We start from the raw sequence: 23,587 nt of genomic DNA on the forward strand, positions 1-23,587 counted from the left end.
AAGCAGAGTATGGACCCTTTTAAGAATGTACCATGGGACTGGTGGAGTGGCTCAAGTGGTAGAGTGCCCGCCCAACAAATATGAGGCCCTGTGTTCAAACCCCAGTACCACCAAAAACAAAGACTGTACCATGGGTCGAACCTCCCAAGTCTCAAGAAGTGGAATGCAATAATCACAGTAGCAGTGACACTAGTTCACGTTTACTGAGCCCTTGCCACATGCCAGGAAGTGCTTCAAGAATTTTCTGTGTATATAAATTCATTTATTCTCACAATGGGCTGGCAAAGTGGCTCAAGTGGTAAAAGCACCTGCCTAGCAAGCATGAGGCCCTGAGTTCAAACCCCAGTGCTGCCAAAAAAGATAAATTTTCACAATAGCCCTTGCTGATAGGTACTGTCATTATCTTTACTTACCAAAAGAGGAAGCTGAGGCACAGAGAGGTTAAGTAATTTGCACAAGGTCACATAGCGCATGAGTGGCAGAATTGGGGTACTGCAGAAGAGATAATGGGAGTCTTGGGGAGAATGCATGATGGAAACTGAACCTTAGAGAAAGAGCATTTCACTGTGCTCAGCAGAGAGAAGGCACGTTCAGAACTCATGCAAGGAATGCTGGGAGGGGCAAATTGGGCGAGTGATGCTGCTTGAGTTACCCCAGCTTCTCTTGGGTGCCGAGAAGGTTGATCAGCCTCTTACACGCATACCCACATTACTCAAAACTCCAACTGAGGTTTGTGACACAGCTGCCTTCCTCAAGCCAGGTAACCTGGAACCAACATCAGGGTTCCCGGGACATTATTCCTGCTTTGCTTCCTTCACCATCTTGCTACACTGCCCTCACCATGACCAGGCACGACACGCATGAGCTGCCTCAATCCCATCCTATGACAACGATGAACTTGTGGTCACACTCAGTGGGTACCCCAAGGCTGTGGAGGCTGTGCAAGAAGGCCTGGCCACGGTCACCACCAGCTCTTCTCTTTGCCTCATGCTCTCCTGCTGTGTGTGGTTGTCACACATGACTGGTCTCTGTCCTCTCTGTGGCATCAGTTCCAGTTCCTACTTCACAGCTATTCATTTTTTCAACCTCAAAGCATGTAATGAGGCAAAGCCCAGCACAGCACTCAGATCTGAGCTAGGTTTGTATTTTTACTTTTGGCATCTTGCAGGGAAAAGACAGAACTCAAAATTATGCCTTAAAGTTATCCTTCAGAACTAGAAAAGAATGTAGGGTCAAGTTAGGTGCAGTGACTCTCACCTGTAATTCCAGCTGCTCAGGAGGCAGAGATTGGCAGTTTGAGGCTAGCCTGGGCAAAAAAGTTAGTGAGATCCCCATCTCAACAAATAAGTTGGTTGTGGTGATACACACTGATAATCACAGTTACATGGGAGGCATAGGTAGGAGGATCAAGGTCTGAAGCTGACCCCAGGCAAAAATGCAAGACCCTTCCGTGAAGCTGATAGTGACATATTGTTATCTCATAATATTATTTATTATAAAATAAAGCTGGTCTAAAATTTTGAGGAAAAAATGCAAGATCCTATCTAAAAAAATTACTGAAAGCAAAAAAGAAATGGAGGTGTGGCTCAAGTGGCAGAGCACCTGCCTAGTGAGCACAAGACCCTGAGTTCAAACCCCAGTACCACCAAAAAAGGAAAAAAATGTAGGATCAGAGAACAATTCAAGTCAGGGGGTATGGTAGCTCCTAAAACTGCTAAAACATTAAAATGACAATTTGGGGAGTAATTTTTTTATCCTTATCATTCTTTCAATTTCTTTATCCCCTGGTCTTGAGAATATATATCCAGAACTTCCCTAGTGCCTAGACTGTAAAAAGAAATGTACTCTGTGTGTGTGTGTGTGCTCACAGCGTTGTTGATCGTTTGACCTAAATCAATAACAAACCCCCCCCCCACCCCCCGCCTTTAGTCATTAGTTTTTAGGTCGGGCAGAGAAAAGAAAAGATCCAAACAGGTACTCTCCAGCGCTGTTTAAAACAACATGTAATTGATCAGTTTTCAAATGAGAGCCTTGTTCTTCAGCCCTGCATTTTGCTAACATTTTGTTTTGAATTATGGGCATTTAAGCTCCCAGGCAATGAATGAATGAGAGAATTGAAACACAGGTCTACTCCACTTTACAACCACTAGGTGGCGCTTGCCCCAAGAATTGCTTGTTCATGGCTTGGTGCTTTGGTCAGCATGGCTGTGTCATGCAATGAATGCCAAGTTCTTGCTAGGTGAATAGAGGAGTTTCCCAGGGCCACTGCTGCCAGGCTTGCATTGAGGAGCCAGTGATGGGACTGGATTCATGGCTCTAAGGGTCAGATCACTCTATCTAAAATAGCCATTCCCACCACCTCCTCATGGTCCATCCTTAGACTCTACGTTCTTTATAACACATCACTACTTACTTCATATCATATGTTCATTTGTCTATTATCTGTGCCTCCCCAACGGAATCTAAACTCCACAAGGGCAAGGACTGTATTTTGTTCACTGTTGTATCCCCGGCTCCTATAATGCCTAGCACTGAGTAGGCCCTCAAGAAATATATATTGTGCAAATGAATAAATGAGTAAACACATAACAAAATTGTTAGTATCTAAGGACAATAGTTTTATTTCCCTTATGAGATAATCTGAAAACCAAGCGAAACTGAGTTACTATCATTGTTTGCAGTAGGTAGGCCTAATTTATATCCATTTTTAAAAATTTAACTAGAAGCTGTCTGTGAATTAGAGTGGTTTATTTTCTAAATCTATCTTGAACCTACTGTATTCTCTGAGAAGAGTTCCCTGCCGAGTAGTTATGTCTTTGTGGCTATATCACAGTCTTTGATCACAGGAGCAGCCTTGCTGGGCCAACAAACCCCAAGGGTGGTCTCCTCCAGACTGCTCAGGACTGCCTGAAGGGAGGAGGAGGCAGGGTACCACAAATATTAGGACACCCCTGAACTGGGCTTACAAGCCCTTAGAGTGGGAGATGGTTACAGAAAGGAAGCCTCACTAAGGTCTCTAATTTCCTGAGGATGTGCCCCAATCGGCTTCTCCCAGGACCTGGATTTGGAGGCTGCTGATGGCCACTTGGCTTCTGCTGATCCATTAGCCTCCCAAATGCTGACTAGGAGTGTGTAGACATGGGCAAGGCTTTTAGGACCTGTCCTGCTGTGAGGCAGGAAGCAGAGACATGGACAAACCTAGTAAGGCTGATGCAGACACATTTCTTCTGGGTGCAAAAGATTGCAGCTTGGCCCGGCAGGGGACCCCAAGTTTCACCATGCACAGGCCCATCAGCTTTGGCAGTCTGCAGCAGGCAACAGCCCTGGTCCTTCTTCTTGCAAAGATCTGCCAGAGGGCAAGTGAGTCTTTGCTTTGTGCTGTGCAGCCACAGCTTTTCCCAAGTTACCACATGACATCTGAAAATCACCTGCAAACCTAAATCCTGTGAGTGCCTACAGACGCACTTAACAGCTCAGAGGATGATTCAGAGGAAGCAGTTTTTCGAAGTGAGGATAATTGTTTGTTAGTGTGAAAAGGCAAACTCTTTCATTAGTATTGGGAGCTCAAGGGAAATGTTGCTAAATCCACAGATGCAGCACTCAGTGAGGGCTAGAGAACAATAGACACAGCTGCAAGGAAGGACTTGCAGGGCTCCCACCCCCACGTGGAAACCCCACCACCCCCAGAACCAGCTCTCTTGAGGGAAGGTGGAAACTCAGTGGACCTCCTCCTATTTCCTCCTACAGTCCCTGTACAGCACAGGGGATCCCAGAATCCAGAGCCCCCTGGCCTTCCTCGATCTACACACAATGATCCCCCCTTATCCTTGGGGTATCTTTTCCAAGACAGCGCTGCCCACAGCCTCCATACTTGGGTTCCCTCTCTCTAGAATGTTCTTCCCTGATTTTTCTCCAGGCAGCTTCCTTCTAGTCACTTCCTCATAGAGGCCATCTACAGTCCCAAAGTCTAAAGCACCCTGGTGGCATCTGTTACATTAATTTTCAACATAGCCCTTACCACTAGCCAATCCTTTTTGTGTTGATGTAGTTGTTTATTGTCTGTCTTTTCCCTCTAAGATGTAAGCTCCACAAGGGCAGCCACCCCATCTGTTTTATCACTGTGCACCCTGAGGGCCTAGAACCATGTCTGGCTCAGAGCAGCTGTTCAATAAATATTTATTGACTTAGCAAACAGCAGCAGCAGCCCCAGTCAGCCAGTGGTCCAACAGGGCCAGAGCGTCTCTTAAGGTGATTGACAGGTCTAGAGAGAAAGCTTCAGGAGGGCCTCAGGGGCTCGTGTTTGCACCAGAAGCACAGCTCTGGGGCAAGCTCTTGGAGGGAGCTTCCACAGGTCTATGCAGATTCCTTCCAACCTATCCCCAGCCTTTTATGGAATTGGCAGTAGAAAACCACACTTTTATCGCACAAAGTTACTGACGTGCTTGTACAGGGTGGCACAGTGCAACCCCCACCTCCGCATCAGTCTGCTTACCACCTCAGGTTATGTTACATTTGAATTTTCATTTTACAGTCAGACCCAGAAATACAGGCCAGGTTCCAGAATAACAAATTCCAAGTGCTTATTTTAATGATTTTTTGAAAATGAAGATGATGACACTTTTGAAGAGAACCTGTAAATCGGCACTAAGGACCCATCCAAATACAGAAAAAACATTTCATAAAGGCTTTTTAGAAATCAGTGTTATTAAAGGTTAAAAACAGCAACACTGAGGTGAAAGGCAAATACAGTCATGATGAAATCATCTTTGCTTTCTTCAAAAATACCTGTTAAACATTTTTTTAGTACTTTGGTATACAAAATTGTGTGTAGAACTGTCACAGAAATAACAAAACGCTATGGCTGAGTGCTGTCAGTCCAACCATTAGGGAAATAGCAGATAATTTGATGGGATTCTTGATAATGAGATTTTTGCCAGGGATTTAAATGTTTAAAAATGCAGTAATATTGAAAATTCAAGTTCACGTGGGAGGGAATGCTAGTGAGGTCCCACTGTGCTGACCAGCAGGACATGACTTTGTGGCCCTTAGAGGCCAGGTTGTAGCTGCTCTTGGTAAGTGGAGCTGCCCTGAGCCTGTTGCCCATGCCTCGGAGCACAGTCAGCTCTGCCCTTGCAGGCTGGGAAAGGAAAGCACACAGGGCATGTGGCCTCACCAGTTCCACCAGGACTTCAGCCCTGCTGGGTGGGAGCCCCCTGGTGGAAGTCAGAGCCTTGCAGTAGTGACTTAGGGTTGGTGAAATCTCCTTTCTGTGATGGTAGATGATTGCCATCCACCACGGAGATCACATCCAGGCAGAGCTCTGCAACCCCTAGCACAGTGCTCAGCATGTCTGAGGGCACAGCGGAGGGTGCTACAACCAGCTCTGGGCTCTGGCAGGCTGGGGCTGGTGGTGACCTGGCACCTAGGTGGACAGTGTGTACACATTATGTCTCTGGAAAGACTTCATTTTTATCTTTCTGATTTCAAATTTTTTCTGCTTTCAGTATTATTATTATTTTTTTAATGATCACTGCTTAGAACTCAAGCTCCTAGGATGAAACTGAAGAATGCTGTGGGGAAACCAAATCCTCCCAGTTGCAGGGTGGGCGATGGTGCCTGGAGCGCTCACTTTCCTGTTCTGCCTGGTGGGAGCCTGCAAATGAGTGCATGACCTCCCTCAGGGAGAACGAGGCTGGAGGAAAAGGGGAATCAGACAAAGCAATCCCTTCTGTGACCTCCTTTCCGCTGCAGACTGCAGGGGGAGTGAGAACCAGGAAGGACAGGTGAGTCTCCCCTATACTGACTGAAGTCCAGCTCAGCCAGCCTTTACTATATGCAAGACATGTGCTCACAGCATTGAGAAGCCAGTGTCACTCAAAGCCCTTCTAGTCCACATCCACAATGCTGAGAAGGAAAAAACAAGTTCAGTTTACCAAAATATCTGTATTATCGATAAAAATTGAACTCTAACGAGTCACTAATGCTGGAGGCGGTGATTTCCGACTGTGAGCCGGCATGCAGAAGGCGGACAGCTCCGCCCACCAAGCCCACAGCGGGGCATTTGCACTGAATGGCGCGTGGGCAGTCATTTGTAAGGCCTCAAAAACCGGGACACTTTGGAACGTAGCAATCGGATGAAAGATCTTGGGAACATCTCTCGAGACTCCTGGGCTGTGTACTTGAAATAGTTTTGGGGGTGGGCCAGGACGTCAAACAGAGCCTTGATCAATTTCTTATCCTAAAGAGAACAGAATTTTTGTTACCAGGCCAAAAGATTTAAACATTTTGATATTTTGGCAGTGGAACCATAATGACCCAGTATTAGGTTGTAGGTTGACTAGCTGAAAAACACTTTGTGGAAATTGTTTCCTCTGATTTTTATCTTCCTTTCAGTTTTCATCTTTCCTAATTATCTATAATAAGTATGCATTACTTTTATGAAAAGAAAATTTAATATATAAAAAACTTTTTTCTCAGCTAGATGAGATGCAACACAAGGATGTGGGGAATATTTATAGGGTTAGTGATATGGTAAGCATTGTCATTAATTACTTATAGGTATCTAAAATTTGGTGGGCTTTGGATTTAAAGGATAAGAAAGGAGCTAAAATGTCTTTTATTCTTTGGAATTAATATGAAAACACTACATGCCTCTGGCTGGATTTATAAGCACCCCCCAGCTTTGCCCCTCCACAGATTCCCAAATTGGAAACTACAATTTCACTTAACAACACTAAAGACAGAAGCCTGTTTTGTTTTGTTTTGTTTTGTTTTAGAGAAGTTAAGTCTGGGGAAAGGATGAAGCTGACTTTGGCTTGGGGCAGACTTGGTGTCTGAAAGTTGACCGTGCAGAGCAGGAGAACCTGCTTCCAGGGTGCTTGGAGAGCTCTGTGGATGAAATCATGTCCACCTGAGGCCAGAACCCACCTTGAGTATTTCCTGGTGGTTCTCAGATGCGTAAAGCCTGCCATCTCGAACTATGTCTTCAATGAGTTCCTGGTAGTCTTCTGTTGGAATAAAGACACATTTTGCTTCTTATGGTTGAATTATTTTCAAACTCACTCTCATTTTTGCTAAGTAGTGGCTGCTCTCAGAACATTCTCCACTCCGATATTGATACCAAGAAGGCAGCAGCAGAGAACTTGCACAGACTCCCACCACCTCCTCTCACCCATATTGACACCCATCTGTATCCTCTTCCCTCGGATGAGCCCTCTGTGCATCCAGTCAAGGATCAGCCCTTCACTCAGCACACCAGATCCATCTTCCCTCTCCAAATCAAGGGCATTTGTGCCAGTAATTCTGCACTTTTTCTCACAAAAATTTTTTTCTCTCTCTGTTGGTCTTTCCCATTAGCATGCAAATGTGCAGTTATGGCTCTGCTTAAAAATCCCTCCCTTGACTTCATCTGTCCTGCCAGTCTCCATCCAACTTCTTGCTCCCTTTTGGAGCAATAGTCTCTGTCTCCAGTTTTTTTTCTTTCTCCCCTAAACCCAATCCAATCATCTTTGGCCCCCACCACTCTTCCAAAACTACAGAGGCCAGCAACAGCCTTCATCTTGCTACGTCCAATGGTCAGCTCTTGGTCCTCATCCTCCTTGATGCATCAGTAGCATTTGACCTGGTGGGTCACCTCCTCCTTCATCGGGTTCATCTCCAAGCTTCCAAGACTCTGTGCCCTTTGGTTTTCCTCCTTCCTCACTGGCTGCTCCCTCTTAGGAGTCTTTGCTTGTCCTCTGCTTACTGGCCTTTTACTGTCAGAGGGGCCTACAGCTCTATCCTGGTGCTCTGCTCTTCCCTAGTTCACTCCCTGGTAAGCTTATCCAGGCTTTTCTTTCCTTCTCCATCTCTCCCCTTCTCTCTGCCTGTAAGACAATCAAGCTTCTCAACCATCAAGCAAGGCTCATCTCCTGTCTTTGAATGGACCTGCGGGTGAAGAATTTGGCTGGATAATTTTTTTCTTTTTTGAAACAAGGTCTTGTTTATGTAGTCTGTGCTGACCTTGAACACACCATCCTCCTGCCTCAGCTTCCTGAGTGCTAGGATGACAAGAGAACACCACCACACCTGGCATGTTAATAATCTTTGCCCTGACATACATATGTGATCCAAATGTGATCCCTCCCCACTTTCCCACAGTCAATTCAAATCAAGCATATGCAAAGGCAATTGTTTCCAAATCCCAGACATATTAAAGCCCGCCTCTTTGTATGCATATCTTGTGCTACAAAGCTACATGAATTATGAGAACATCATTGAAAGTGTGTGGGAGGAGCTCTGGAAGTTTCTTCAGTCAAGAGATGGTAAGTAGAAATTAATATTATACTACTCCTAATTGCTAATTTGATACACATACAATGTCATTGCTACTCTACGAATGTGTTTTTCTCCTTACTGTTTTTGTTTTAGAATATTTTATTTTATTATATTTTTATATATTCATTTTGGTCAAGTATTTTATTTTTTAGACAGTACTGAGACTTGAACTCAGGGCCTCAAGCTTTCTAGGCAGGTTCTCTTAATATTTGAGCCATTCAGCCAGCACTCTCTTTATTTTTTTATTATAATAAATATAAAATAAGAATACATGTACAAGTTTTAAGCCAGACATGGTGGTGCACATCTGTAATCCTAGCACTTTTGAGGCTGAGGCAAGAGAAGTGTGAGTTCAAGACCCGTCTGGACTACATAATAAGACCCTATCACACACACAAAAAAAAAGGTAAAAAAATAAAAAAATAAGAGTGCAAATTTCATTTATTTTCATTTTTAACCTTGAGTCCATGTGCCAGTGTCTCTACCTCAGAGGATGGGTTTCTTCGCATGATGGGAGTTTACCACGAGGAACGTAGGTTGCTGTGTGCTATGGTGTAACAGAAAACCGGACAGCGTTTACCACTACCCTAAATGTTTCCAGGTTGCTGTCTTTTAAAAAATATTTCCTCTACTCCAGCACTGAAAAAAAAATTCCTCTGCTTCTAAGAGCTCCGGTGTCTCTTCCCTTACTCCAGTCCTTAGAAAATCAGTGCAGTGTTGTAGGTAAGCACCCAGCTCAGGAGTCTCCAACCTAGGTCACTGCAGCTCTGTAACTGTGTTGTGCTGTGACATGGGGCCATTTTCTTAAATCTTTAAGCCTGAGTGCTTCATCTGGGAAATGGGGAAAAAGTGTGTCTGCTCCGAGAGTAGCTGGGAGGGCCGTGCTGTGTAATGGGCACTTGAGCGCACACTGGTTCTCAGCAATGCTCAACACCTGCTGGCTGCGACTCCGGGCCTCCCCCTTGCCAGCAGCCAGGGTGCTGCAGCTCACTGCACCATCAGTGTCATTTGTAGTCTTCTAGGCTTGGAAAGCGGATAGCAAACTTGCTTGAAATGTACGTTTAAAAAAACAGACTCTGAGCGAAGTCCTGACAGTCCCTGAATGACCACGGTAGCAGTTTTCAACTATTTTCTGCAGAGGCATCGTGTAATTTCCTCAGATCCAAGCTACAATTCTTTTACATGAAAATAATTAAATAGTTGAGACACTTTCGTATGTCACAAAGACAAAGATGAGAGCGGCCATCCTAAAATGTGTGAGCCTTGCTGAGGCTAATTCTGCAAGTTTCTGTTTTGCTTCCTTCCTAATTCCAGACAGGAGAGTTGCTGGGTAGCTGCTTTGAGGCAGGTGGCTAGGCCCTGTGTCTTCCTCAGCAGGGCGAGAGGAGGCATTTTGCCTCCACCCCAGGAGTCAGACATTGAGTGCCCTTGTCTTGAGCATTTGACACTATTTCAGGCAACTGCAGGACAGGGATGATGATCCTAGCTCTTGTTACATGTTAGAAATAAACCATGTGAAGTGTTTTTAGAAATGCTGTCTTTCCACACATTTAATTTTGTCACTTTGCCTACAACCCTTCAATGGCTTCCTATAAAATTAAGTCTACCCTCCTGAGCTTGGCCTTGGAAGCCCTTCACTGTCCAACCCTAGTCTCCTCTCACTGCTAAGCCTCCTGCTGTCCACCCACTGGCCAAATCAGACCCCACTCATGCCAGGCACTCCATCCTATGCCATTCCCTCTTCTGGAATGTTCTTCCTCCCCATTTATTTTTCTTTATTTTTTTAGTGGTACTGGGTTTCAACTCAAGACTTCATGCTTGCTAGGCAGGCACTCTACTATTGAATCAAGCCTCCAGCTCTATTTTCTTCTGGTTATTTGTGAGATAGGGTGTCAGCTTTTGCCCAGGCTGGCCTGGACCCAATTCTCCCATTTTATGCTTTCCGCAGTAGCTGGGATAACAAGTATGCACCACCATGCCCAGCTTTTTTCTGTTGAGATGCGATCTCATGAACTTTTTTGCCCACACTAGCCTAGAACGACTATCCTCCTGATTTCAGCCTCCTAAGTAGCTAGGATTACAGATGTGAGCCACCAGTGCCTGGCTCTTCCTCCCCTATATGTTCTTTCAAGACACAAACCTCTCTGGGGTGCTGAGCTCTATTCCTTTCAAAAGTCCATGCAGAATAACTGCTGCCCCTTCTATGTCCACAGTGCCCTGTGCACTCTATTAAAGCATCTGTGGCAATATATACGTTCTTGTGTTTCTGCTACTAACCAGGTTGTCTTCAGCCCTTAGCTCAATGCCTGGCATAGTGGAGGCCCATTAAATATTTGTTAGGTGATGTGTGGATACGTTAATGAATGAACAGATGGTTCTTCCCTCACTAGACTATGAGGTCGTCTAGGACAAGGTCCAGTTTGCTTTATGCTCCTAATAAATCTTGTTGACCAACTCTCAGAGATAAGTAGGACTCCAGGGATCAAAAGGATCCCCTTCATTTAAGATGAGTAAAATGGGGCTGGAGACTGGAGGTGTGGCTCAAGCAGTAGAGCACCTGCTTTGCAAGTCCAAACAGCCCTGAGTTCAAACCTCAGTCCCACTAAAAAGAAGAAAAACAACACATGAGGCTGGGGATGTATTTCCATGGTAGAGAGCCTGCCTAGCATGCACAAAGCCCTGGGTTCAATCCGCAGCCCTGGAAAAAAAAAATGAACAAAAACCTTGAAAGATGAATAAAGTGAAATGCAGGATATCATCTGGCTTGCTCAAGATCACACAGCAAGTCATTGGCAGGCAGGACCAGAACTCAGGTCTTTTTCCCTCCTGTAGGAGTCTATGTAATAAAAGTCACTCTCATAAGAAGTTGATATTTGTTGAGCAGTTACTATGTAGCCAGGTACTACACCACCTCCTTTAGGAACTCACACACTAAAATCTCATGTAAGTCTAGTGATTATCCTCATCACACATTAAGAAAATGAGGCTTAGATGGGGTGCAGCTCAGTGGTAGAGCACATGCTTAGCATGAGCAAAGCCCTGGATTTAATCCCCACTGGAAATAAAGGGAAGGGCTGGGCATGGTGGCTCACACCTGTAATCCTTGCTACTTAGAAGGCAAAGAATGGGAGGATCTCTCTTCGAGGCCAGCCCTGGCAAAAAGTTATTGAGACCCCTATCTCAACAAATAAGTTGAGTGTGGCAAGGCATACTATAATCCCAGCTATGCTGGACACATAGGTAAGAGTACTGCTGTCCAAGGTCAGCGCCAGGCAAAAACATGAGACCTTATCTGAAAGATAACTAAAGCAAAAAGATATGGCAGAGTGGCTCAAGTGAGAGCACCTGTCTACTAGCTAGTGCAAGGACCTCAGTTCAAACCCCAGTATCACAAAAAAAAAAAAAAAAAAAGGAAGGAAAGAAAAAGAGAAAATGAGGCTTAGTGATGGCAGATAATACACAAGTCACAGAAGAGGTAATAGCTGGGCTGTCTGATTCAAGAGCCCATGTTCTTACCCACCAATCTATGCTTGCTTTTCATGTATTTTCTAAACTGTCTTTTCATTCCTGTACCCAGTGTCCCCAAGAGCCACTTTAAAACATGGTCCCCAGCTCTGAAAAAAAAAAAGGAAAAATAAAATGTGGTGTTCATGAAGTCAGCGATATCCTTTCCCCTCACCCTGCCTGCTTTGCTGAACATGTGCATGCGTCAGCAATCTGCCAGCTGGTTCTGATCAAAGCAGAGCCGCCTCTACTGGGTCACTGCCTGACCTTCGCGGGCTTACCATCATATGTCACATAGGGGACCTGGAACCCTTTGGCGCTGTTCCCTTCGTTGGACTTGAACTGAATCCACAGCTTCTTTGACCTGGAGGTGAAGGCGATGGGGCGTTCGTAGGTCTGGCAGGTTTCATATGTTGTCACAGAATTGGATGAAGCTGCCAAGGGAAATTGGGGTTCAAGACACGTCGCTGAGCAGGCCAGCAGCAAATACTCATCTTTCTTAATGCGCAAACCATGCACTAGATACATTCGAGAGCTTTACAAGCCCAGCTGAGCCATCCTAACAGTGGAGAGCCCTGGAAATCAAATAGAGTCAGCTGGGGATTGTGTGCCCCAGTGAAGACTAAGCCTAGCGTGCCCATGGCCAGGGAAACAGCAGTCATCCAGACTGACCCAGCTGGGGAAAGGGCCCTGGAACTCAAGAACCAGGACACTGTTACCTAACCATGCTCACTCCTATTTACCACAGCTGCCATGCTAAGCATTTTATAGACTTTATCTCAATCCTCTAAAACTACCGATGGTTGATTGATTGTTGCCTCCTTTACACAGATTAAACACTTGCACAACACCACCAGTCTGTGGGAAGTCCAGGATTCAAACTTCACCTGACTTCAGGCATTTGAACCACTAATAATAAGAAAAAACATTTACATGGTGGCTCCATGTGCCATGGTCACTCTAAATGCCGTAGAAATTGGAACTCCTTTAGTCCTAGAAACTCTACATGAGAGCAACCGTTACTTCCCCACTTTAACTGCCAAGGAGACTACAGTGCAGAAGGTTTGGAAGGTACACCCAAGATCATGGAGGCTGTAAGAGGTAGAGCTGGGATTGAGCCCACTCAGGGCACTGCCATTAAGCTGCATTGATGGCAGTGTCCCTTTATGGACATTGGGCCATAAATCAGGATAGGAGGAGAGGGGGGCCCTTCCTGGCTGAACCATGCCTTTGACCTTAGTCAGTTCCCAAACCATGAGTTGCTACCCAGAGTGAGGCAATGTCTGGAGCCAGTGCTGCCTAAGCCTCATTGGCCCTCTGGATCCTGCTGTAGAGGGTCCGCATCAGCCCGGTGTGCACAGAGGGGAAGACTACCCTGCAGGAGTCCTGGCTCTGAGGTTTAGCAAAGGCCTCAACGCATGGTTTCAGTCTAAGTTTTGTTCCTTGACAACTCTATAAACACAGGTTCCATCTCTGTCAGCCTAGGCCTGCTCCTCACATTTAAAGCCTGGGAGCAGGTTGTCAGATTTCCGAGATGGCCTTGGAAGGGGAGGGAAGCAGAGGGTGAGACGCACAGGTTTTCCGCATCACCAGGTAGTCTCCACAGTCGTCCTCTATGGGCAGGAAAATCTCGGGGACCACAATCAAGATGCGGCGCTTGGGCGGGGGGCTGATGGTCCAAGTGCACTCAGTGTTGGCTGGGTAGTTGCCCGGGTAGTTTGGGGACTCTATGTATCCTGTGAAGTCTCCCAGTTCTCCTCCGCATCTTCTGTCTGGAAAGGAAATGTCATGAATTATGAGGGTACAACACTGTCATCTCTCTGCCAGGGCCACTGCTAGCTGGGCTGATAACTGTAGCATTCCTATCACCATCGAGGAGGGGAAATGGATATAACTCCATCTCAGGAGTGTGTCCTGTGACACTCAAGGCCTCTTTGGGAGCCAAACAGCATGAGCTCTCCCAGGTAGGCTGAAAGTGCTGCGGTCATTCAGGTGCCAGGGGAATCTGTGACACAGAACTTCTAGGTCTGTCAAAGTATGGAGAACACAGCTCATTGCTCAGTAGAGAAGACTTCATGAGATCTTTGATGAAGACAAGACAAACATGCTTTTGTTTTTGTTTTTTTTTCCCCACTTTTCTCTGGTTAAAACTAGATTTTATTTTTAAGTGAAGTTCCAATTAGGTATCAGTCAGTACTGGGCATGTGCTGGGTCTTCAGCTCTGGCACCAAAGGCAAAGAATGCAGGTACAGGCGACAGTCTCTCAGCCTTATCTTCATTCACTGAGTCCGCACACACCCACCGCACCTCCCAAGGCTCCGGGCAAGAGACACTGCACCCTCAAGGAGCTTACTGTTTTAACACTGTGGGTAAACGTGCAAGAGACAGTGAAAGGATTACTGGGTCTTCTCTGATGATGACCGGAAGTTATTACTAGTAGAGGAATAAATAAACAGGCTTTTCTTCTTGGAAGAAAAGAGAGGGAGGTAGAGGGAGGGAATTTGTTCAAGGTACATTACATGCATGTATGGAAATAGCCCAGTGAAACCCCTTTGCTCAATTAATATACAGTAATAAAAGTGAGAGTAGAAGAAGAAGAAGAAGGAGTAGAAGAAGAAGAAGAAGAAGAAAAAGGAGGAGGAGGAGGAAAGGGGGAGAAAAAAAGCCATAAAACTGAGAACCCCTTTTAGGTCTGAGGGCTGCAGAGGAATGGGGCCTTGTGGCTCCTAATGGCCAATCAAGAGCAAGGAAGTAGGAAGACAAGGGAAATAGAGTCGTCTTGGTGTGAGGAAGAACTTCCTGGTCCTGTGAACTTCCCCAAAGTCTATCCAGCAACATTCCAGGATGTAATGAAAGGTAGTGAACATCCCATCATAGCAGATATTCAAGAGGAAAGCCCATTGCTACTTGCAAGGATGCCATTACAAAGGAGTTCGTTGGTACAGAAAATCAGATAACCTTCCAACCATAAAATTCAAATGATTCACTACTCCTTTAATCCCAAACTCCTCCAATTTGGGGAGGCCTTCTTGCTCCCCTGGACTGCTGTCTTAAAGATACACAATTAACTGAGATTTACTTTACTGGAGAATTTCATGTTAATAGGTAAGGGGGAGAATTTCATGTTAATAGGTAAGGAAGGGAAAACCCCACACATCAAGTCCTTAAATGACTTGTCAACAGATCAAATTAAACTCCTTAGCACACATTCAAGTCCTCCCTTATTAGTTTGCCAATTCCAAGGGGTCTCTCTGGGAAGTTTTTTTGCTTTCTTGATTCTGTGCTTTCCCCAGCCGCTCCTCCTGGCACAGAGTTCTCTCTTGCTCTGCCCCCACCTTATCCATCCAAACCTTCCATGCCCTCTACCTCTTCTTTCTCTCCAGACCATTCCCACAGCCTTGGTTCTCTGCAAGGTCAGCCAGGCTGACTTAGTAGGGTGCCTGGCATAGGACTAGTCCTCCAACAAAGCATGCTGACAGGGCTAAAATGAAATTTTGCCACCAAGGGAGAAAGTAAGGCAAGTAGAGCAGGAGTGTGCCTGGGGAAGTATCCAGGACCAGTGAAGGAGATTAGGGGCTGGAGTAGAGCTTAGTGGCCCAGTATGTACTTAGTATGTGTTAGGCCCTGGGTTCAATCCCCAACAACACACACAACACATACACACATGCACACAGGCACTTCTGGGTCAAAGCTATCAGTGCTGATCTTTGTAGATGTGAGCTGGGTCAACAACATCCACATGGTTCTGAATAAACCCAGGAACCCTGGCCACCTGCCCCTCACCTTGCCCACACTGGTCCCAGACACTTGCCCTCTAATCCAGACTGTGAAAAGCCTTTGGGAAAGACCTACTTTTACACTGCGTTATGTTTGTGGAGCCATCAAAGTCAGTCGTGGTATTTCCTGGGCAGGAAACACAGTTATTTTTTCCAAATTCGGGCTGGTATGTCCCAGCTGGGCAACGAATACATCGGTGAGTGGTGGTGTTGTAGAAATGTCCAGGTGAACACTGAACTGTGCAGCCAGGGAGGGCAATGAGAATGAAAAAAAGAAGACTATTTTTATAAAATGCAACACACAAGGTTTCAAAGTTTGTGAAACGAATTGGTATACCCAAACAAATTAGTGCTTTCCCACCAATCTGGAGCTGATCAATACTTATTTCCCTAAATAGCCAGTGTGGGAGGGACTCATGACACTGAGAAGATATAAAGGAACAAGAGATGTGCATATTTTCGAAGAGTTTTTGGTTCATGCAGAGGCAAGCGGTGCTAAAGACTGAAGTCTTTAGAAGTCTTTAGCAGAGTGAGTGTGGTCTGAGTAATGAGGGTGTACACCAAGGGTGGGCTTAGACTTGGGCTTCCTGAGAGAGGCAGCAGGAGCGGGGTACTAGAGAAAGGGTAGGACACTGAGGCAAAAGAGGGCTGGAGAGAAGCAGCTGAATAAGCCTGTATGCAACACCTGCTCAGGTCTCCCTGATTGTCCCACTCAGCCCCATCCAAAGGGGCCAAGGTACCTGGGGGAGACCATATGCTGGGAGCTTGGGGGAGCACGCCTGCAAAGGGACCTGAACCCCTGACCATTGCAGCACCACATGTGGCACAACTGGGCTGGGTGGATCAGACTTCATCAGACTCCCATGGTACTCAAAAGGGAAATTTAGTTCTAGGAACAGGCAAGTTGTCAAGTGCTCACCTCTAGTTTCACAGTCCTGGAAGGAAGTGGCTCCCAGATGTTTGGTGGAGAGGCCTCCTCCACAGGGGAAGCAGGAAGTACGGCCGGCTTCAGGCTGGAATGTGCCCAGGGCACAGAGCTGGCAAGGTGTGAAGCCATCTGCAGAATATTCACCAGGTTGGCACAGACCTGGGGGAACCAATGGCCCTAGGTGACTGAGGCTTCTGGGCAGACCCTTCCTCACCTCTCTGCAGATGAGATCAGCCTTTGATGAGGCCTTTACTTTGTGTTTCCCTGAGCTGCCACCTCAGTGAGAGAAGTACACAGCCAACCCTGCTCTACTGCTGACCCTGAGTATGGAGCAGGTAAGTGAGCACCAAAACTTTACACATAGGGCTACACAGCACACTGTAAAGACAGATACCAAGGAGTCAAATGTCACCTGCTTCCAAAGTGTAGGAAAGCCCTAGGTATGTCTCAGGTTCAGGCTGAAACCCTGTCTAGGGACCCCTGTAATGCAGGAGACCCTATAGAGAAAGTTCTCTGCTCTGGAATCTATTTGGTAATTGGATCCAGAAGTATATCCTCACACCGCTGATTGCATCTTAGTGACAAAAAGAGTGACCTGAAGAGTCTGTTTTACCAATTATATTTACTAACTTACATCTCCTTGCCCTGAGGTGTGTGCTGGCCTACCTCAGTTAGTATACTAAATCCAACCAACCCACTGCACTTTGACAGAAGGACCTAGTGACATTTACTTGAAGCAATGATTTATTTTTTTCAAGGCTAGGAAAAATATTCCTAAAAGCACATGTTCCTTAGGAATTAGCATGGCATTGGAAAGATGCTATAAAAATCTCTTATAATCTTGAGCATGTCCCCGCTATTAATTTTAATGCCTTCTTTTTATCCATTAGTTGTAGGTATAATGACATTGAAAGAACACACTCAAGGGAGGAGTCTGGAGCCAGTCAGACCTGGGTTCTGACTCCAAATCCTTTACTTCTTGGCTGTGTGATCTGGAATGAGTTACTTTAGCCTCACAAAGTTGTTGTAGTGATTTAACCACCTCATGAATAATTCACATTATACACTTAGCAAGATGTCTGGCAAAAGTAAGTATTCAAAAAGGTTAGCTCTTATTATTATTACTGACTTTCTTATTGTTATGTCTTAGTAAAGTCACATACACAGATGAACAGATTCCCAAAAGTCTACCCTTATCAACCTTGCAGACAGTTATGGTGTTTCATTACAGGCCCAAGATATTGTTCAGAGAACCTAATTTTTAAGCAAAAATAGCCCTGCAGTTGAGTTTGGAGTCATCTAGGTAGGAAGTGAAGATGGAGCCAGGAGGCACTGAGAGGAGAGCCATCAGACAGCAACCCCATCCCACCCTGCTGTGGGCTCAGCACAGGGGCCCAGCACGCCACTGTGTCCACCAACTAGAAACCACCATTTTTTTTTTTGAAGGTAGAGGAAGATGGTTTATTACACGGCTTGGGACATACAGTGGGGAGAGGCAGAGTAAGCACTTGGCCCATCTTCTGCCATCTTCAGGGTACAGACTGAGTTAAAGGTTTAAGTAGACAAAGAACTGGGAGTAGGAAACAAAAGTAGGCATAGCGAAACAGTCCCAGTCACAGGTGTGGTCTGGTTGGTCATTATCTCTGGGGAAAGATTCTGGGAGTTGTTGTCTAGACTCATTGTCAAGTGGCAGGTGGTCCATCATGAAGAAGGTCTACTGTGGGAGGTAGCAGAAACCACCATTTAGATCAGACCTTTCATCCAAGCCCACATTGGTCGACACAGCCCGTCTTCTCCCATTCAATAAGAGCACGAATAGGAAAGCAGTCCACAGAACCTAACTGAGGTTGGCTCTGAAGTTAACATTTTATGACATGATTAAAAACTCTTCACAAAGGAGCTCCTAGTTTTAATAAAATAACCAGGTGAACATATTTCTTTTAAATCAAAAAGCTCTGAACTTGAGATCAGAGCTGGACAAAAAATCAGACTTACTTTCTTCATTTGAATACTTTCTTTTCTTTTTTCTTTTGCTACTAGGGTTTGAATTAGAGCCTCATGATTACTAGGCAGGTGCTATACCACTTGAGTCATGCCCCAAGTCCCCACTGATCACTTTCAAAAAGTCCCTATAGATCTGGGAGATCACCTTGATCTCAGGTGTACATATTTAGAGCAAAGCAAGCATGCAATTGCAACATTTACTCTTTTCCCCTAATGTATTCCATCCTATCTTGATTCTCTGGCTCACGTGAGCATCAGCCCAGAATGTCAGGTGCTGATCAGGCACTGGAGAATCAAAGATGAGCCCAACATGGTCACTACTTGTAGGAAGCCCAGTGTGTGTCATCCAATGTCCTTGAGATGCCCCTGTGCCTCAGTGTAAACAATGACATTAGAGATTGGAAGGGTACAGGAGACCGACAGCATCCTTACCTCCACATTCAGACACATTCCAGACTTCTGAGATCTTCAGAGCCCCAAGATTTTCTGGTCTTGGGCATGGTTCACAAGTGACTTGTCCGTCCTCATTTTGGAAGGCTCCATTTGGACACAAAATGCAGCGCTCTTGTGCTCTGTCGTAATGTGTCCCAGCCCTGCAACTGACTAGCCAAAGAGGGGACAGTCTGGTCAATGCAGGGACAGAGGCAGAGGAAGGATGACGTGGGTGCTAGAGATGAAGGTAAATGGATGGCGTGGACCACACACTTTCCCAGGGAACCCCCTCATATACAGCGTGGGCACTGCCTCTGTGCTCCCGATCCTCATCACCTCTGTTTAGACATTCACAGGTTTGTTTCTCACTAGATCATCAGTTCTTTGGGGGCAGTGATCGTCGGGGTCCTAATTATTTTTGTAGCAGAAGTTATTTGATGGTTAAAGTAATATTTTAAAAAAGCCCTCTAGATCACCTGATTTTAGAGGACTATCAGACAACTATAAAGGTGAGATTCACCCATTGAACACAGGTTCAGTGCTGGAAAAAACAAAGGACAGTTTGGTTAATTCTGGCTGGCAATATTCTTAAAGGCTTCCTAGCAAAGGTCACATTTGTGTTGGGCCTTGAAGGACACATAGAATCTCCCCAAATAAAAAAGGAGAAAGTCAGAAAGATTTGTGCATGATATATATAAGCAAAGGGAAGAAAGGAATTTGAGGATAGATTGTAAAAGTTCTTGAATGCCAAGCATTTGGATTTTACTCTGCAGGTAAAGGAGCTACTAAAAGGATAGGAACATGACCAGAAGCTGTGTTTTGGAAAGTTTTCCCTCCAGTAGCTGGGATGGGTAGTGATCTCAAGGGTCTTACAAAACACACCACACTTCAGGTTTGTCATAAAATGCATTCCAAAGAGTAAATAAAAAGAATAAACCATCAGGAAATCCCTAAATTGAGCTTCTGATTTTATCTCTGATGTTAGTTAAATAAGGATTCATACCTTATTTTAGGGTATGAATAAGAAGTATGTGTACTAAATTTGCCTCTGCATTATATCAGTCAAACATCATCCTTATAGCCATCAAAATAGCTAACATTTGCTAGGTACTTTGGATATACTAGACACCACGCAAAAGTCTTCATGTGCACCATCTCATTTGTTCCTAAATGCAACCCTAAGGAGCAAGGTGCTATCATTAGCTCCCCTTTACAGAAACAGAGATTCCAATAATTTGATCAAGTGTGCACAGCTAATTTGTGAAATATACCTATGGTAAGATCAAGAACTTTGAATTTAAGGGAGAAAAAGATTATTTAACAAAAGTGCATGAAGCTAAAAAGCTTCTTGCACTGCAAAAGAAACAGTCATCAGACTGAAGAGGCAGAATGGGAAAAAATCTTTGCCATCCGACAAGGAACTAATAACCAAAATTTACAGAAAGCTCAAAAACTGAACTCTCAAAGAATCAATGACCCAATGAAGAAATGGGCAAATGAACTGAACAGAAATTTTTCAAAGGAAGAAGTCCAAATGACCAGAAAACACATGAAGAACTACTTAACATCTCTAGCCATAAAAGAAATGAAAATCAAAACCACATTAAGATTCCATGTCACTTCTACCTCACTCCTGTTAGAACTGCTATCATCAATAGCACAAACAACAACAAATGTTGGTGAGGATGTGGGGGAAAAGGAATTCTTATACACTGTTAGTGGAGATGTAAATTAGTACAACCACTATGGAAAACAGTATGCAAGCTCCTCAAAAAACTGAAAATAGACCTGCCATATAATTCAGCAACATCACCTCTGGGCACATATCTGCAGGCAAGATATAATAATACCCATGTTTATTGCAGTATTATTCACAATAGCCAATCTATGGAAACAGCCCAGATGCCCCACAACTGATGAATGGATTAAGAAAATGTGGTATTTATATACGATGGAATATTATTTGATCATAAATAAGAATGAAACTTTGTCACTTGCAGGTAAATGGATGGAACTAGAAAACATGTTAAGTAGCATAAGCCAGGTCAAGAAAGATAAAGATCAAATTTTCTCTCATATGTGGAAGATAGATCCAAATACAAATATAAGCATTATCATATATAAAGATAGATGATAGATAGATACATAGGTCATGTTTCCAATAGGGGGACTGTTAGGAGACTAAGGGAAGAGAGAAAGAAGAGAATGATAGTGAGTAGTATCAAAATATATCACATCTGTGTAGGAATAAGACACAACGAAACACACTGAAAACTGCTGACAACACAGAGTAGGGGGAAAGGGTAGGGAGAGTAATAGTGGGGTTAGAGGGATTAAAGTACAATGTATTTACAGGTAAAATAATAAGGCAAGACCCCACTGAACAATAAACTGACACTAAAACACTGAGGGACAGGAATGTAAAACGGGTCATGTTAAGGGGGGAGGGTAACAGCAAGGAGGAGTGTGAATGAAGAGGGTAAAGGAGGGTGAATATGGTTGATGTGTTTTCTACACATGTATGACTATGAAACATGGAAACCTGCCAGTCATTTTAAGAAGTAAGAAGGGGACGAGGGAGAATAATGGAGTGAATGAACCAAACTGGGGTACCTTGTATGCATACATGGAAATGTCACTACAAAACTCCCTATACACTGTTATATACTAAAAAAAAAATAGTGCAGACTGAAGCACTATTCAAGACTGTCAAGGTTCTCTATGGGGTTAGGAGAGTTTGACTGGAACAAACATGTTCTCTTTTATACACAAGCTGCCAAGAAATAGAAAAAAAAAATCACACAATAAAGTTAGCTGTTATATCTCTCACATGTCTGTCTGTAAGGTGGAAATCTCTTCATCCTACCCTACAAATAAAATTTGTCTATGCAATCTTAGGGTTAAACATGGCAAAGTTATCTCTCTCATCAGTAATAAAAATGTGTCTTCATTATTTATTCCATAATCTTTAAAAATGAGGCTTTGGGATCATAATGAAAATATGTCATATTTCAGGTACTATTACTACAAGTGAGTGCACACAACCAATAAAGTCTATGCTAATATCTAAATCCCAGTGCTTTTTGTATTGTGTTTCTTTTTAAATATTCATATATCATTTTTACAGAATTTTACGATTTTTAAAATTAAAAATGGACCCATCTTGCCTTCTTGGAAAATGGTATTGGGATGAATAGTATTCATAAATCTATGGCAGACAGTCTGTAATTCCAGACTTACTCTCTAACTGCAGCCCTGCTAGACAATGGTTTCCACAGCCACTCTGCTTCCAGCCCACGTGCCATGAAAAGTGGGGCTGAATTATTTCTAGAATTCATGACACACCACGATGTGTCTAACCGGGCTATCACAGTGTCTACAGTGGACCAATAAATAAACGAATAACGCCTCATGGCTCTCATGAGCTAAGCTGTCATGAAGACTGGCAGAAAACAAACAAAAGCTAGGCTGTCCAGAGTCCCTCTAGCCATTTACCTACAGGGAAAGTGCCCACATGGTGACTATGATCCCAGCAGACCATGAATCCTAATTTGTAGAGGCAGATTACTGTGACTGCTCCATCGTGCCTCCTCCTCTCCCCCTGTGGACAAGCCCAGACCTGGTTCTCACTGAAGGACTATCAGTGGGCTTCCAGGGCTCTTTGGTGTCACTCCTCCTTGAAACTATTTAGCTATCCGCCCTCCCCACCCCACCCCCAGCCCCCAAACCTTTTCAAGGTTCCATTTTGAGAGGCTTCACAATATCCCACATCTGTTGCAATTTCTTAAATGATCAAAGGGCTGAGAAATGCCCCTCAGGCTGCCCCGTGGACAAGAGGGCCCTGCTCACAATGAAAAGCCTGCTTCACATAAACAACCTCATGTTGTCAGCCACACTCTCCATTTTCCTTTCAGAGAGAAAGACCTACGGAAATAATTCATGCCAAACACCTTCCAAATACATTTGTTTCTTTCACAAGGTAAAAATGAGCTAAACGCTAAACACAGCCTTTGAGTGTCACAAAGGGAAACAGCCCTTTGCAAATGTGCTGGAGATCTGGCCTCAATTATAAGTTCCCAGTTGCTTCTCTCCTTGAGCAGCAGGTTTGTGCTGCTGTCCCAGACAAAGGAGGCAATTGGCCCCAGAATACTTCGCTATCACAGCAGAGCTTTTGTGCGTTTTCAGTGACCATTAAAATCTCATTCTCAAATCCTGCACAGCTGTTTTCTCCCCCTCTTTTAAAAAAAATACAAGAAAGCTTTTTTGATGCAAAAGGAAGAAATCATCAGGGATTAATGGCCACAAAGAGGCCTAAAGGCTTGCCCTCTTTTCAGCACTGTGGCCTTTGAGTATTTCAGGCTATGGACAAACACTATGGTCTCTCTATGGCTAAGATGGTGAACCTAACTAATAAAAGGGGTCACTCCCAAGCATCTCACTGTTTTCTTAAGAACTGTGCCTTGACTTCTGAAGGAGCCACAAGCAGCCCACGCAGATTCCCAGGGTGTTATGAGGCAGTTGCTTTGTCCCAGCTCAGAGGTGATGGAGGTGATGGAGCCCCAGGAGTGCTGTGGCCTCAGGGTCCTGGCATGAACCCCCTTTAAATGAGTACCTCAGGATCACAGGG

General features: G+C 44.6%; 1 protein-coding gene across 3 annotated transcripts in view; it reads right to left on the bottom strand.

Moving 5' to 3' along the window:
- Positions 1–4,555: 4,555 nt before the first annotated feature.
- Scube2 (signal peptide, CUB domain and EGF like domain containing 2) overlaps positions 4,556–23,587 on the bottom strand; it is a 68,813-nt gene continuing 49,781 nt past the window's right edge. For 2 of the 3 annotated variants that reach the window (XM_074041101.1, XM_074041097.1), the window contains 7 exons: positions 18,961–19,131; positions 16,516–16,683; positions 15,673–15,834; positions 13,395–13,592; positions 12,102–12,254; positions 6,928–7,007; positions 4,556–6,238 (listed from right to left, as the gene is read on the bottom strand). In XM_074041101.1, the coding sequence (XP_073897202.1) occupies positions 6,086–6,238; positions 6,928–7,007; positions 12,102–12,254; positions 13,395–13,592; positions 15,673–15,834; positions 16,516–16,683; positions 18,961–19,131 (1,085 nt within the window). In that variant the 3' untranslated portion in view covers positions 4,556–6,085. The remainder of the gene's footprint in view (positions 6,239–6,927; positions 7,008–12,101; positions 12,255–13,394; positions 13,593–15,672; positions 15,835–16,515; positions 16,684–18,960; positions 19,132–23,587) is intronic. The other variant, XM_074041099.1, reaches the window with a different exon arrangement.

The sequence above is a fragment of the Castor canadensis genome, chromosome 1 (assembly GCF_047511655.1).
Source record: "Castor canadensis chromosome 1, mCasCan1.hap1v2, whole genome shotgun sequence".
Taxonomy (NCBI): domain Eukaryota; kingdom Metazoa; phylum Chordata; class Mammalia; order Rodentia; family Castoridae; genus Castor; species Castor canadensis.